General features: G+C 49.9%; 1 protein-coding gene and 1 pseudogene across 1 annotated transcript in view; one reads left to right on the top strand and one right to left on the bottom strand.

Annotated features, from left to right (window-relative positions):
• POLR1A (RNA polymerase I subunit A) overlaps positions 1-12493 on the bottom strand; it is a 92824-nt gene that overhangs the window by 9431 nt on the left and 70900 nt on the right. Inside the window, exons 22-27 of the mRNA XM_023536419.1 lie at positions 10754-10919; positions 9670-9891; positions 8593-8807; positions 6247-6414; positions 5283-5418; positions 4642-4806 (exon numbers count right to left, since the gene is read on the bottom strand). Of these exons, the coding sequence (XP_023392187.1) occupies positions 4642-4806; positions 5283-5418; positions 6247-6414; positions 8593-8807; positions 9670-9891; positions 10754-10919 (1072 nt within the window). The remainder of the gene's footprint in view (positions 1-4641; positions 4807-5282; positions 5419-6246; positions 6415-8592; positions 8808-9669; positions 9892-10753; positions 10920-12493) is intronic.
• On the top strand, positions 108-226 carry LOC111745502 (annotated as a pseudogene).

The following is a 12493-nucleotide window of genomic DNA, read 5'->3' as shown; positions in this document are numbered from 1 at the left end:
CCCATCCCCCACCGAGCTTCTTTGTTCACATAATCTCTTGCCTGTCTTCTTCATTAGGCCATAACAGCATGCCAAAATGAAGTGCTTTTAATTATGTAAAGAATCAGGTCCACAGCCATGCCATCCTGAACGCGCCTGATCTCATCTGATCTTGGAAGCTAAGCAAGGTCAGGCCTGGTTAGTACCTGGATGGGAGGCCACCTTGGAATACCAGGTGCTGTAGGCGTTTTTTTTTTTAAAAAAAGAATCAGGTCCCTCATAAGTCCAGCCAGCCATCCTCTATTTTCTGAGCACCTCTAATGTGCCTATCATGTGCCCTGGGGTAAAGCAAGGATGAAAGACAGGAGCTTAGAGTCTTCATTTGAGAAACAGGCACATCAAATGTTTACTATTTTGCTCATTAAAAACAAAAAATTGCCACTCTCCCTCCTCGTTGTTTTTTAAAACTTTAAAAAGTTACACGTGGTTTTGCTGGGGTTTCTGTCCTTGGCAGAAAAAAAGGCTCCTCACTCATTAATCTGCATTAAGAGCTTGGTCACTACGCATCGGGGACAGGGATAAGAAAGCCAGATGGAGGCATGCCAGGCTTGATTTCAGGAAGATACAATCCAACTGGGAAAGGGGGCGGAAGAGATGTTTCCTGAAAGGGCAGGCTTTGGTTCAAGGCCCTGTTCCACCAGAGACTAGAGAGGAGGACCTTGCCCTTATCCATACAGTGGGACCACTCCCACCTCATGCCCAAATCTACTGTGTAAAGGAGATAAAAAGAGATGCACGGGCATGTGGAAGCACTCAGCCTGCTCCCCGAACATAACTGCTCGTTACCTCCTTCTGTTGTGGGGCTGCTGCTCCGACTCATCAGGTTCCCCTAGCCAGTCACTTTGTGGCGATAACACCCATCTGAGGCTTCTCCCCGCAGCATTTCAAGATCCCCAGAGCTGTCCTCAACCCCAATTACACGTCTGCATTCTCATGCTCAAGCCATTCGCTTTGCCAGCAATCTTCCCAGCCCTTTATCTAATATTGAAGCTGTATCCCCACCCCACCCCACAACGTTCCCCACCCGAGGCTGGGTCTAAGTGCAAATGTTATTCTCCCAGGAGAGCTTCTCTAATCTCCCAGTTAGGAATACTTTCTGCCATGTCTGCCTCTTATGGCGAACAGGACTGGTGGGGAACATGAGAGAAGGTGAGAAAGTAGACTAAACAGCTGACCAGTAAGTGGAGAGACAGGTGATCAGTGTGCTAGAGTTCTCCTGGGGGTGCAAGTAGTTTGCCCTTCTGTGATTTTGCCAAGAGCAAGGGAACTGAAGGCCCACAGCGACTGTTCTGCGACAGTTTTGCTATTTGTCAGAATGTGGCAACAGGAACAGGAGGGAGAGGCTGCAGAGAAACCTCCTATCCCACATAAATAATTACAAACAGAGAAAACGACCGTTGGCTGATTCTGAAAGGGCCTGGCAACACGGCTCCACCACCTGCTGTTTTCAAAGTCAGACTCACAGAAGCTGTAACTGCAGACTGCCAACTTGGTCATTTCATGGCTGGGGACCCGAGACCAGAAATGACACCCTGACTCTTAGTTCAGTGTTCTTTCTACTTCACCCCAACCCCTAGCCTGCCTTCCAGATACCTTACACAAATATCCAAAGTGACAGCTGTCAGTACAAATATCTAGGGGACTTTCAAGGCTTATATGTCTGGGGAAGTGCCACTGTGTGTCTATTTTTTTTTTTTTGGTCTCTTGTGTCAAAACAGTCTCATGAACCCTCATGCACTGCTGGTGGGACTGTAAACTGGTGCAGCCACTATGTAAAATAATATGGATGTTCCTCAAAAAATTAAAAATAGAACTACCACATGATTCGCTATTGGGTATCTATCTGAAGAAATGCAAAACACTAATTCAAAAAGATATATGCACCCCACTATGTTCCTTAATGCACCCTAGCATTATTTGTAATAGCCAAATATGGAAACCACTTGAGTGTCCATTGACAGATAAATGGATAAAGAAAATATGACATATACACAATGGAATATTACTCAGCCATTAAAAAATGAAATCTTGCCATCTGCGACAGATGGATCCTGAAGATATGCTAAGTAAAATAAGTCAGACAGAAAAAGACAAATACTGTACAATTTCACTTTTATGTGGAATTTAAAAAACAAAACTAACCAAACAAAACAAAACCCAGACTCATAGATTCAAGAACAGATGGGAGATCGCCAGAGAAGAGGGGAGTTGGGGGTGATGAAATGGGTGAAAAGAATTAAGAAGTATAAACTTCCAATTATAAAATAAATAAGTCATGGGGATGTAATGTACAGCCTGGGGAATATAGTCAAAAATACTGTATTAACTTTTTAAAGTGACAGATGGTCACTAGATTTACTGTGATGTCCATTTCACAATGCATACAAATGTCAAGTCACTATGTTGTACACCTGAAACTAAATGTCGGTTATACCTGAATAAAAAAAAAAGTGTCATGATCCCAAAACTGGGAGAGAGGAAGGGAGGAAAGGGAGAAAAGGGGAGAAGAGAGAAGAGGATGGAAGAGAGGAGGGAGAGGGGAAGGGGAGGGAGAAAGGAAGGAGAAAAAGTTTCTTGTGGGGAGGATTACTCTTTTGAAAGCACACTCACGTTTCCTATGGTCTATAAGAGGCCTTAATGTGGCTGCTTTGCTGCCCAGGCCTGACAAAAGAAGTCCAGTCCACATGCTGCTGCTTCTCTCACCTTCAGCCCATTCCACCGAAGTCACACAGCAGCTCCACCAAGAAAGCTCTACCACGGCTTTGTTTATCGCAGATTTACAAGTGCATGGAGTGCATATGCAAAATACAAACTAGAAGTTGAAAAAGTATTTCACTGCTTGGGAAGCAGCCAGGACTGTCCCTCAATGAGAAGAAATTTTTAAAAAGTGAGGGATTTTTCAACTCTCCAAGATAAGGTAAGAAAAAAGAATTCTATGCACAGCCTGCTGCACACCATATGCAGACTTACCTGCTCGGCAGGCCTTAGATGAATGGAAATGGGGCAGATCATCCCACTCCACCTGCTCTTGATAATTCTCAAGAGGCCATGAAATCCTAATTCCTATTTCTCAGAAAAGGGCTGCCTGCCCAGCACAAACATGAAGGACCCTTGGGAACTATGTTCCTCCCTGTTAATTAATGAGCCGCAGGCTGGTGCACTGATGGGTCTCCAGTGACCTGGCCCAGCACTGGGCCTGCCTGATACAATGAACCTTCTTTACCCAGGTGGATAGTGATGCAGGTGTTCGCTGAGGCCTGGCCAGCGACAGCTTCACGCAGGGCTCATGTAAACTGGGACAGGATCTGCCTTGTCGGTGACCCCCATCTAAAGGGCTGAGTTCACATCCCAGCTCACCTACCACAATACCCACTGTCCTCAACACATACTTAGAGGGCCAGCTTGAAGCCAGCTCACATCTTCAGGTGAGAGGAGAGAGGGTCCATGGCAGGGCAGCCACCCTCTCCTGGCCATGCTGCCTTGTGACCTGAGTGGGTGTCGCTCAGTAAAGGTTTGTGGGACAACTGAATGCAGTGGCCTTTCTGCCTTGACTCTGCCATCAGTTCTCTATTCTGAGGAGTTCCAGGAAGACCTGACAGCTGGTCTAGATTAGAGGCAGTGGTTGGTGGTCCAACCAAATGCTGCCAACAGACGGGATCTATCTGGGCCTTACCAAGGTTTTAAAAAGATATGAATTAGTTGCCGACGTTTAAAAATTAGGAGACTTCTCATTTATAAAAGCAAAAGCAAGTAACCAAAAACCAAAGACAGAAAAAAGATGGGGGAGCTTTCTTTTTTTTTTTTTGAAGCAGAAGATCCGCTACCCTGGCTCACGTTCCTGCCCCCTGGAGGCAGGTTCTGCACACTCCCGTCTGCTGGGGGTCTGCCGACGGGCTTCACTGCCCTGTTACCTGCCGGGCCCTGAAGCCATTTGAGTTTGCATTCTAAGATCTGGGGTCCGCTGGCAAGTCAAAAGTACTCGGTCGGCCCTTCCCGGCTTGCCCCACCCCAATATGCCTATGCTTCTATTCCTCTGTACTCAGCACTGCGGCCTGTGCTTCTCAAATGTCCAACAGTAACTTAAACTTGAGAGAAAAAGGAAGTTCATTCTACCTACCAGAAGGAAAGCAGAAGAAGCTGGAAGTGACTCAGTTATAGAACTGGCATTTTAAGAGCAGCAGACCATCAGTACGTGACTCATCATTAACAGAATATAAATGTATCAGGAACCACATTATGCTGCCTGGAATCACGTCACGTCAAAAAAACCACAAGCTCCTCTGAAATCACAGCGGCACCACTGCAACGGGGCTCAATTCTCTTTATGTTACTCATACTTCTATGTCTTAAAACCTACAAACCTAAATAGACAAGACTCGACCAGGGAGAAGAACAGGGTTAAGAGGTGCTGTGTGGTTACTGCAGTCACGCCCAAAAGCCAGAGCAAGCATGAGGTTTCCTGATTAGGCTATGGAGCCCTGCTGTTTTCTTAAGTGCTTCCGCTGAAGAACTAATTTACACAAATAGTCCCAATCTCTGGGAGTACTATAGCCAGGAGGGCTCAAGATCAATGACAAAGTCAAACAACAAACATGGCCTGACTTCCAACCTTGTTTCCATGAAGTGCAGGATGTCCTTAGGTTTCAGGCACTTCTCTTGCTGGTAATATGCATGTGGCAGGAAATGAAACCGCAGCTGGTACATGCGAGACTTGTTCTGCTTTTCTCCCATACAGAAGGTCTCCTGGACATCAATTTTCTGCAACACCTAGAACCAGAAACACAGAGAGAACCCAACCTGCCCTGGTACCAGGAGACTGAGCATTATAGGTGGGTTATGAGAAACCTGAGGCCTTAGGGGGATAGGGGCTAGGGCCACCCACCAAGACCCCAAAGAAACTCCAGTGAGTTCTGCTGGTACAGACCCTTTTGGGGGAGAGAGGCCTTTGGCCTACAGGTCGCTGCCAGAGAATGGCCCAAGGCTACAGGGAGTGGGCTCCAGCAAGGCTGGGACGCTAACTCAGAAGCCTCTTTATTTTTAAGGCACATGAGAATCTTGTAGAACTAATGATTACTCTTAAAGCTTTCTGACTCATCCCTACGCAGCATCTGGCAGAGAAAGCATCCCTCTCATTGGTGGGAGTCTGAGCCCAGGGTCTGAACAGTCAGCAAAGATGTTCTTCATAGATGAGAGGATGCTGGAAAATGCCTCGCCCAGTCTGCAGGGGGTCGAGAGGCCATTACCTCCCCTAAGCACACTCTGGTGAGCTGCCTCTTCAGGCTTTTCACTCTCTTCAGTGCTTTTTTGGTGTTGAGCACGGGCACACTCATCATGGGTGTCTTGATGTTGGCGCTGGCCACCATGAGAATCTCCCTCAACCTGTCACAGAACAAGGGCGCATTTGATCATAAGAGGCACCTGGATTCCCTATTTGTGTGAGGCCTTTCTTGTCAGAGTTCTCTGGGATCTGAGAGAGACTTGGGATCTTGCAGGGAGATATGCTGAATCAGAGTTCCAGCTCTGGCCCCATGTGTGACAGCAAGTGACACTTCTGACAGTTTCCTCCACTGGAGTGTGGCTCTTCAATGATAGGACTTATTGCTTCCTATGACCTGTGCCTTACATACAGTGGGTGCTTACTAAGAGCTTACTGAATGACTGCACAGTATGCTGGGCCCCCTGTCCTTTTTTCCACAGGCGAGGACCATGAGGTTGAGGAAGCTGAGGAACCTGCCTGAGTCACTCTGCTAGAAAGTGGCAGGGCCAGGCATCGAATGCAGGTGGGTCTGACCTCCATTCTTTCCTCTCGCCCACTGGCCATCATCCTGCAGGGTGCACATTTACCTAAAGGGCCAGGGGCCACTGTGGGTCACGTGCTAGGTGAATGGTGCCCTGGAACTGGGCAACCAGGTGGCCCTGCATGGAGCTTGTTTACAACATCTTCCTGAGTCCTGACCCCAGAAGTGTGCAGTTTCACAAGCATCTGTGTAACTCTGACACAGGAGTTGGCGGAGGAATAAATAGGGATTCTAAGAGGCCTGGGCACTGACCCAGCTACGAAGCTGTACAGAAAAGCAGGGTTCTGGAAATTCCAACCCTGATCCCCACTTTGATAAAACCCTGTCTCTCAGTTACACACACACTCTCTAATAACTTCTCCAGGAGTGGGCTAGGACAGGCTCCACACCACACCCCCTCGCAGCCCACCTCGGAATGCCCAGAGTGACATTCATCTCGCCTCTGCCAGCGAAGTGGAAGGTGTTCAGAGTCATCTGTGTCGAGGGCTCCCCGATGCTCTGGGCGGCCAGCAGGCCCACCGCCTCGCCCGGGTCACACAGTGAGCGCTGCCACTTCAGCTGCAGCAGGGTCCTCAACCTTGAGAGGGGCAGGGGACACAGGGATTAGAAGCGCAGACACCACCCAAACTAGGGCACATGGAATTATTCCCCCTCCCTTTCTGGGCTCGTTTCTCCAGACAAATGATCCGTCTAATCCTTAAATTCCTGCTAGTGATCCTAAAATGTCCTAAATTACACAGCACAGATCCCAGCTGGGTGGCTAAAGCTCTAGATGTCCAAGCTCGGACTGTTCACATTCTCCCTGAGGATAACGTGGGTTCACTCTGCACCAATGACAAGCCCCTCAAACGATGAGAATGTCTGAACTCACTAGTCACATTCCCCTGTTCCTTTCCTCACCAGCTGCGGCAGTTTAGATACGGCCTAAACCTTCCGCTGTATGAACTAGAAAGAGGTTCGCGAAGCAGTTATGGGATATGGGAGGAGGTAGCAGTAGGGGTTTATTTTCTTAATTAGTGTAAACGTGTGCCACATCGGAAGTACATGTGCCATCTAGCAGTCTCCAACCTTTTTGGTACCAGGGATCAGTGCTCCTACGAGAATCCAATGCCTGATAGATCTGAGGTGGAGCTGAAGCGGTGATGCTAGTGCTGGGGAGCGGCTGCAAATACAGAGGAAGCTTCGCTTGCTCACCCGCTGCTCACTTCCTGCTGTGTGGCCCAGTTCTTAATAGGCCACGGTCTGGTCTGTGGCCTGGGGGATTGGAGACCCATGTGCTGCACAATTTTGCAATTTACTAGGCATTCTTCCTTTTAGAAGAGCACAAGAATGCTGTAGTACCTCTGTACATGGAATAAAAAAGGGCTCAACAAATGAAGACTAAATGGATGAATGTGTGAATGCAGAAGAAAGCAACAAAACTATGTTCCTATGTGAGTTTTTCGTAAAAGTCAGGCTTTTCATGAATCTGATGTGTCTTCTCTCCCCTATTACTTCAAATCAGTGAAGTCTGAGTGCACAGCAGCATTTCTTACAGCAAAAACCTTCAAATGCTTCCAGAACTTTGGAGCCGCACCCAGAGCTTGCTGCTTGTTAAAAGGTCCCCTGCAAGAGCCACGAACAGGGAACCACCATTCTGTTCTGGCCCTCCAAACCCATGTGATGTTCCGCAGGGCGAACCTCTCCCCTTTCCTGATGCAGCACAGCTGGAGGGAGGACTGACTTGGTCCTCCAGCTGGTAAACAGTAACACCCTGAGCTGCAGGGAAGCAGGCAATGGGGGTGGGGGATCCAGGTCTTCCTCTTGCAGGTAAAGCCCTGCCGGCAGCTGTGACAACCAGTATGCCTTATTCTATCTGAGAATCTCTGAGGCCTGGCTGGAGAAACCACTTTAAGGAGTCAAAAGAGAAAGCCCTGTCCCTCCCCTCCAGCTCTTCTACCCAAGTGTTTGTCTTTGCTCATTGCCAACATCTGCAGTCCCTGGACCCTTTTAGCTTCTCCAGGCACCTGGTGGGTTTCACCAGGGGCAGGACGAGGAGCCAGGCTATGGCAGATGATCTGTCTTTCAGCTCTGCAGGCCAGGCTTAGATATCCAAGCAGGAAGAATCTCCTGACAACTCCCCAAGACCAGTCCCCAGCAGGCATTCATTCCTTGGGTGCACTTTTGATGTTTTAACCCATTGTGGCTTGGTCTCGGCTCATGCCTGGCTTCCCACCCACCTAGACCATAGAAATATTTTTCCTATTTTATTTATTAATTTTTTTGAGTGAATGGGTCCAAACTGAGGACTCTATGTGGTCCTTCTTCCTTAAGGCTTTGAAACCCAAAGCTCAAAAGATCATTGGAGTAATCAAATCCAACCCCTCACAAAAGGCTGAGACATGGTGTCACAGGGCAGTGAATGATTTGCTCTGGGTCATACAGTTAGTTGGCAGTCACTGAATGGCGACCAGATTCCCTGACTCTCAATAAGCCACGTCCACCACACCAAACTCATGACAAAGGTCATTTCTGTAAGCCTCGCTCCCAGCAGAGCACTCTACTCCATCTTGGTCCAGATTGGAGTGTCCACCCCTGCCTACCTGCTCCTGTCTGTCCTCGAGCCCTTGGGGCTTGCAAGGTGCCCTTCTGTTTCACTTCCCTCCCTCCTGCTGGAGTATGGAACCCAGGGGGCTATCCTCTTCTAGAGGGGTAGGAAAGGGCCTGACAACAGACTTTCCCTCAGCACACACCATATAAACACCAATGTCATTACCTGTCAAGGGAAAGCTGTGATTTCTCATAACTCTGCTCTGCTTGGGATGCCCACTCGCAACTGTAGTCATCCATCTTTTTTTCAAATGTTTCTGACACTGATGCAAAGTAGATGTCCGGGCGCCAGACAGACAGACTGGGGTCAGGACAAGGAGCCGCCTTCTTCTGGTATTTCCTTCGACTCTGCTCATCTAACTCACCCCACATCCTCAGCATCTGAAAGGAAGGACAGGCCTCAGCCACTGGAGGACACCAGGAATGGGCTTCTTTTCCTGGGACATCCACTAGGATAAGGAGGATCAAAGGCTGGCTTCAAATGAGAGTTGGGGAACGAGACAGAACCCTGAGTGCGAGGAGAAAACCAGCTCAACGTTTAAAACAGGCAGAAACCGAATCCATCCTAGGGTGCACTGCTTGACTATGACTCTTCGTCCCAGCCCACTCAAGCATAGGTAGGGTGACCAGGTAAGTTAGGGTGACCAGGTAGAGTAAAATGGGGCACTATTAATAAGAATGCTAGGATAAGAGTTGCCAGGGCTGTCCGAAGCCAACCTGGACACAGTTGAGCCTGGAAACTCTGCTAGATCTGTTTGCCCCATCCAGGCTTTCACACACCCTATACCCAAAAGCCGTTCAACAGTGGCCACTTAAAAGCACTCCTCTGCCTCTTGCCTCCTTGCTGTGTTTGGCTAACAGAAAGCCCCAGAAGCAGAGGGGAAGGCAGGAGAGTGAAGCCCGGCATGTAGCTCCCATCCTCTCCAAGGTGCATTGGAGGCCACGTCCCTCCAATGAGGGCTCTTGTCAAGTAGCCTCTGCCCACAGCCACCTCCCTTTTCCTTCATGCCTGGGGTGATGAGGAACCAAAGGTACCAGACCCAGTTAGGTTCCTCAAACCCCGCCCCCACCTTTGTAAAGAGTCCCCTCCTTAAATTGCCATTTGAGTGCCCTGTGATTCTTGACAGTGAATGAAGCCAGATTTTATCATTATATCTTCTCTTAGAAAAACAACCCTCATTCCCTTACCCCCTGACTAAGGCCTGTATACGCTAGGCACTGGACATATAGCCCCCTGAGTTACCTGGTAAGTCCCGGGGCTGCGGCCATGCTGGTTGGCATCCTGGAGGTTCAAGGCTTTCACAGCTTCCCGAACTTTCTGGGAATAACTCAAGAAGGCGCCTTTTCTCAGCAAGGTGTTAGAATGCTTGTTCTGCCATTTTTTGATGGCTCTGAAGTGGCGGAGAGCTTTTTGGGGATCTGCTCTGGATAAAACTTCATGGAGATGCTTCGATTTCATTATTACCTAAGCAAACCACACACACAAGACCAAAGCGATGAGGGTGTGACCCAAGGACCAGGTCACACAACTTCACGGGACAAAGATGGCCTGTGTGGAGCTGTCATGACACCTCTCAGAGAGGCTGAGCATCCACTACTAATCGGGGCCCTCACGGTGCAAACCAGACTTGAGAGCTGGTGGTCCCAGAAGCTGAGGGAGTCACGGGAGAATAGCACACTCAGAACCCCTTCACAACACAGCAGCATTTCTAGGAAGAAGGGAGAAGTGACGGCTAAAACTGTGGGTGGATGGTGTCAGGATGGACAGGAGCTAGCACTGAGCGCAACCTTCAATTCGGCCGTCTGCTGGGTGACCTTGGACAGGCCACATCCGTTTCATTTTCCCACCCAACAAAACAGGGTGACTGCTCGGTCGACAGTAATGGTCATTACTGGAGCAGTAAGGTATGGCATGGAAATCATAAGCTTGTGTGTCACAGGCCTGGGTTCAAATGCTAGCTCTGCCCCTCACCAGCTAGTCACTGATGCTCTGCTCCCCAGCTGCCTCGGCCGTGAAATGTGCAGAGGAAGGAATACCTCCTTCCCCAGGCTGCAGGGAAGGGGAGAACAGACAGTGTCCACAATGCACTTGACTGAGGGTCCCACACACAGCAAAAGCCCCTCAACGGCAGTTGCTGTTCTGGAGGTGTTCGTTCCTTTCTGCCATCTCAAAGTCCCCAGAGGGGATATGAAAATAGCAAGTGTTTCAAGGGATCAGTTGATGCTTTATAGTCTTCTCACTCTACTTTTTAACAGCCACTATGACTGGGTGGCAAAGCTCGGATGCAAGGCCCACCACCCCTGGGTGCCATGGGTCTAGCGCCTACCTCGTAGTTGCTGGCGAGGAAGGGAAACTGCTTGGGCTGTAGGAATTGTGTCTTGGGGATGTCCAGACCGTCCTCTCCATACAGGAACTGTACCACGCTCCCGTCACTGTCGCGGACTGTCAGGTCATACTGGACAACCAGCCCCTCCAGGTGCTTGATGATGCACCTGTATAAAGACTTGGCTCAGGGCCCACCAAGCTCACCACTTCCCAGCACAGCCTCTGATGGGAACCAGAGACAGAGGAGGAAGTGGTGGAGGAAGTGGTGGAGGGTGGAAAGGAGACAGCTAGAGTCCAGGACAGGCTGGCTTCAAAGCCCCAGGCTCTGAGCTATAACATCACCCAGCCAGAGGCTGCAACTGTGTGCCCCAGAGACTGGCTGCCACTGCTGGCCCCTGGCTGCCATCTTCAGCTCGAGCTGCAGGGACTACTGCCTGCCCTTTCATTCTGCTGTACTGTGGAGATCCCCAGGAACAGGTATCCTTAGATCCACAAGGCAGGCAAAGCAGTAGGGTCGTCCCTCCACCCAATGCTTCTTCAGTGCTGTCAGTCCAGATTGTCAGGGACACCAAGGGGACATTAGGAACTACATGCTGATGTGATATTTGTAAGCCAGTGCTCTCTTCCCTTGATCCTCCCAGTGGTCAACTTCTCCCTCTCTGCTGCTGTGGTGTTGGCCCTGTACCTTGTCTCTGGCCACTCTGCCTCAGTTTCTCCTGCCAATTTAAGAGGAGGTTTCCTAGGCGCCACTGTTCCCTCAAGCTCCAAGGACAGGGCTCAGTGTTAGTCACCACTGTCTTCTTGGCACCCAGCCTGGGGCCTGCCAGCGCTTGTGCTGAGCACCCACTTCCTCTTTGCTGAAAGTGCTAAGGTGTCAGTCGTCAGCCCTCTGCTCTGCTCTGCCCGCCTCACAGAGGGCTCCAGTTCTCAGCACAGCAATGGCCCCTCAAGGCTGTATCTCAGGCCTCTCCCGAGCTTCAGGCCTGATCTCTAAGGTCCACTGAATATATTCGCTTGCATATCCTGCTGCTGCCACCTCCTGCCACCCGCACATTCTCTCTCCTCTGTGGCATCTTTCTTTCTGTCAACTGTGCCACTGTGCTGCAACTCGGGCGTGAAAACGCAGCTGAGTCTGATGCCTCCCTTCCTCTTACTCCAGCGTTTCAGCTAGTTGCCCTATGTCTTGCCACATCTGCTTCTTCCATCCCATTGCCATCCTCTGGAGGCTGCCTTCTAACCTCCAGCCTGGACCTCCGCCACAGCCACCCTGGGATCCTCCAATCCGTCCTGCCTGAAGCACTGCACTTGCCCTCTTCACCATGAACTTCCACTAGTAGATGAATCTCGTGTATGTCTGTGCCCTCTGTCCCAACGGCTGCTGCTCTTCTGTTCTAGTCAGGATCCCAACATTCTGCAAACGGCCTCAAGTACTCCTGCCTCACACATGGAATCCCACCCCAGACTTAGCTGACCACTTGATTTCTAACTTTCTCTAAACTGCTCTGGTATTCTTGAATGACTGAAGGAATGGAGGTGGGGTGTCATCCCTGCTCATAGAAAGAACTAGCCATGTGATCCATGCCCCCGAGAGGGGAGCTCACAGCCCTGCACTGAGTGCAGCCAGCCCTGCAGATGGGTGCCTCACTGAATGGCCGCCCAGGTGTGTCTCTACCCCAGTCTCAACCCCATGGGCTGCAGCTCTGAGAGTCAAGAGGAAGGGATCAAAACAAGGGTAGCAGTT

The sequence above is a fragment of the Pteropus vampyrus genome, unplaced genomic scaffold (assembly GCF_000151845.1).
Source record: "Pteropus vampyrus isolate Shadow unplaced genomic scaffold, Pvam_2.0 Scaffold156, whole genome shotgun sequence".
NCBI lineage: Eukaryota > Metazoa > Chordata > Mammalia > Chiroptera > Pteropodidae > Pteropus > Pteropus vampyrus.
The sequence above is the reverse complement of the archived record's forward strand: the minus strand, read 5'-3'. Positions and strand labels throughout refer to the sequence as shown.